This window comes from Myotis davidii, unplaced genomic scaffold (assembly GCF_000327345.1).
Source record: "Myotis davidii unplaced genomic scaffold, ASM32734v1 scaffold100, whole genome shotgun sequence".
In the NCBI taxonomy this organism is placed as follows: Eukaryota; Metazoa; Chordata; class Mammalia; order Chiroptera; family Vespertilionidae; genus Myotis; species Myotis davidii.
The window spans coordinates 674950-677918 of NW_006292691.1; the positions used below are offsets into that span (position 1 = coordinate 674950).

General features: G+C 54.2%; 1 protein-coding gene across 1 annotated transcript in view; it reads left to right on the forward strand.

Annotated features, from left to right (window-relative positions):
* The window catches only part of RAB40C (RAB40C, member RAS oncogene family), a 34164-nt gene that overhangs the window by 24316 nt on the left and 6879 nt on the right, over window positions 1-2969 (forward strand). Inside the window, exons 3-4 of the mRNA XM_015565582.1 lie at window positions 173-233; window positions 916-976. Of these exons, the coding sequence (XP_015421068.1) occupies window positions 173-233; window positions 916-976 (122 nt within the window). The remainder of the gene's footprint in view (window positions 1-172; window positions 234-915; window positions 977-2969) is intronic.

The following is a 2969-nucleotide window of genomic DNA, read 5'->3' on the forward strand; positions in this document are numbered from 1 at the left end:
GTAGTGCCCAGCAGTCTGGGTCCCTGGGCCGGAGCCACAAGAAGGCTCCAGCTGGGGGTAGTCTGTTTCTCCATGACTCCGCTAGCCTGTAGAGACTGAGTGCTGGCAAGGCAGATCCTGGCAGGCTCCTCTCCAGGCGTCCCCTTCAGCAGCCCTTTTTGCTTCCTTGCAGGGATCGACTACAAGACGACTACCATCCTGCTGGATGGCCGGCGGGTCAAGCTGGAGCTCTGGTGAGTCAGGCTGTGTGGGATTGCAGTGCCTGGGGGTGGGGGACAGCACTTCAGAGTTATAGCTGGAGCCTCAGAAGCTAAATGAATAAGTCAAGAATCCTTAAAGGAACAGGAAGGAAGGAGTCCTGTTAACACTGTAAGTGGAATAGCTGTTAAAGAGATCCTGTGTAAACATGAAGTGGATTCTGCTCTGTGATGTAAAAACCAAAAGGCCCAGGGCCGTTTGTTCTGATAGAGCCCAGCTTCCTTTACCCATAGTCATTTCCACAGTAGCCACAGCCCCCTTTGCTCCCTTTTACCAGGCTATACATTTTCCAGAGTCTTGAAGTTGAGATGTGAATTCCCATAGGTTTGGGATTCTTCAGCCTGGCAGGGTGGTCTCCTAGAGGCAGTGGTCGCGAACTGGTGGTCTGCGGACCACTGGTAGTCGTTGAGATCCGAAAGGTTGGTGACCGCTGGTTTAAGGAAACCTTTGGAGCAGCGGTCGCCAACCGGTGGTCCGCAGACCACTGGTGGTCTGTGAGGTCTGAAAGGTTGGCGACTGCTGCCCTAGAGCACTCAGGCCCCAGAGGTTGGCCAGTATAAGTTGTGGAGGGAGGGGGAGGGAGAGCACCTTGTAGGGATCACGCTGCACATGCCAGGTTCCACAGGATACATCCCACTGATTCCCCCTCTGTTTCAGGGACACGTCGGGCCAAGGCAGGTTCTGCACCATCTTCAGGTCCTACTCCAGAGGCGCACAGGTAAGACCAGCAATACTGCCGGTGGTGCTCTCCAGAGGGACAAGGCATATTTCTGTGCTGCCAGACCCCATGTGTGTGACTCTTAACAAGTTTTTATGTTGGGACATCAGGCTTCCACTAGGCTGCCCTCCGAGCGAGGGGCCTCAGCTGTCAGAGGGCACCAGGTCCCCACCCCCCACTCTGTGTTGTTACTCTGAGTTTCTACCGGCTCCTATGGTAGTGCTGGGACTCTGTTCTGTGGAGCCCACACTTAGTCACCTGGTTCACTAGGAACCAAAAGTGACTTCCCTGTCACCCAGGACCTCCACGTATGGAGCGAGGAGGCTGCTGGGGCAGCCAGGTCCACCACAGGGCTAGGGGCTCCCAGGGCGGGCTGGGCTGTTTTCCTAATCAGGACTGTGGGGACTGAGCTTTGGAGCCATTGTGGGAAGGGCTGCTCATAGAGACAGGGTATTAGCAAAGAGCAGGAGATGGGGCTATCCAGGGGCTGCCATGGAAGTATGCCTAAGTTTGGGTCAGTGTACAGAGGTGCAAGGGCACCCTGGGAGCTGTACAGAGGCATTCTGGGGGGCGGGATGTGGGGGTTTACTTATCCTCTGGTCTCCCTGAGCATGCTCCAAGGAGAGGGGAGAAGTAGTTGCAAGAACCGACCAATTATAGGCTGTGGCTGCTGTGTCAATGTGAGGAGTCTGATCAGTCCTGTCTGTAATTCAGAGCACCCCGGACTTCTGGAATTGCCAAGGAGACCCCCAAGTTTAGACCTGCTCTACACACCAGGCAAGGTCCTCCACTGGGACCAGCATTCCTGGGAGAGGAGGCACTTGGCCGTGTTTTGGGGCCTCTCATGGTGTGGGGCATGAACTCCAGGTGGGTCTGCACTCAGCAGAAGCAGGGGCTTCCTGTCACCCCCTCACTCTGGCTGGGACTCATGGGGAGCCCCATAGGATGTCCTTTTAGCTTTGTTTGTCAGAATTGATGAAGGCTGCAGCTACCTACCTTGGCACTCTGCACTCTTGATGATCTTGCTGCTGCATGAGACCTGAGGAGGCTGAGAGGGAGAGAAGTCTGTGGCAGGGGTCGGGCTGAATCTGCTTACGTGTTGTTACGGACCCCCCGACCTGTGCCTTCCTCCAGGGCCTTCCTCAATAGGGGCCTTTTAGACATGGTGGGAGGCAGGGAGATACTGGATGTGGCCTTCTCTCCTCAACGGGGGTGCCGAGGACTCCCAGCCTGGGCTTGGCAGCACTTGTCCTAGGAGCATCTGCAGAGGTGTGGGTGATAGCACCTGGAGCCTTAGCTTGATAGTCCCCCAGCGTGTGTGGTGTTGGGAGCCTATAAAGGTGGTGCTTCATCTAGCAGTTCCACCTGGAGCAGCTAATCCTAAATAATCGAGGTGTGGATCATAGCTTGGGGACGTTTGTCAGCACCAGAGATGAGGTTGAATAGCTAGAACTGCCTGCAGAACCCATGGGTCCCTTTCTTTTTTTTTTTTTTTTTGGAGGCCCCGCTGGGATTCGAACCCTGGAGGCACCGCTGGGATGCGAACCCCTTTCTTTTTTTTAAGAAGTGACTGCGTATGTAATTTTACACTTACAAGGAGTGAGAAAGCTGTGTTCCAAAGGTGCTGTTATCCTGAATGACGGAGTGGCTGAGTTCTGTTGTCTTCCTTATGCTTTTGAATGTCTCCTAATGGTCTACAATAAACACATACTACTTTTGAACTAAAAAGGAAAGTGAAAAGATAAGGGGGTAGTTCTTGGGTTGTGATAATGAAGGGCAATTGGAGCCGGGGCCGGTTTGGCTCAGTGGATGGAGTGTCGGCCTGCGGACTGAGGGGTCCCGGGTTCGGTTCCGGTCGGGGGCGTGTGCCTGGGTTGCGGGCACATCTCCAGTGGGAGATGGGAGATGTGCAGGGGGCGGCTGTTTCTCTCTCATCGATGTTTCTAACTATCTCTCTCCCTTCCTCTCTGTAAAAAATCAATAAAATATTAAA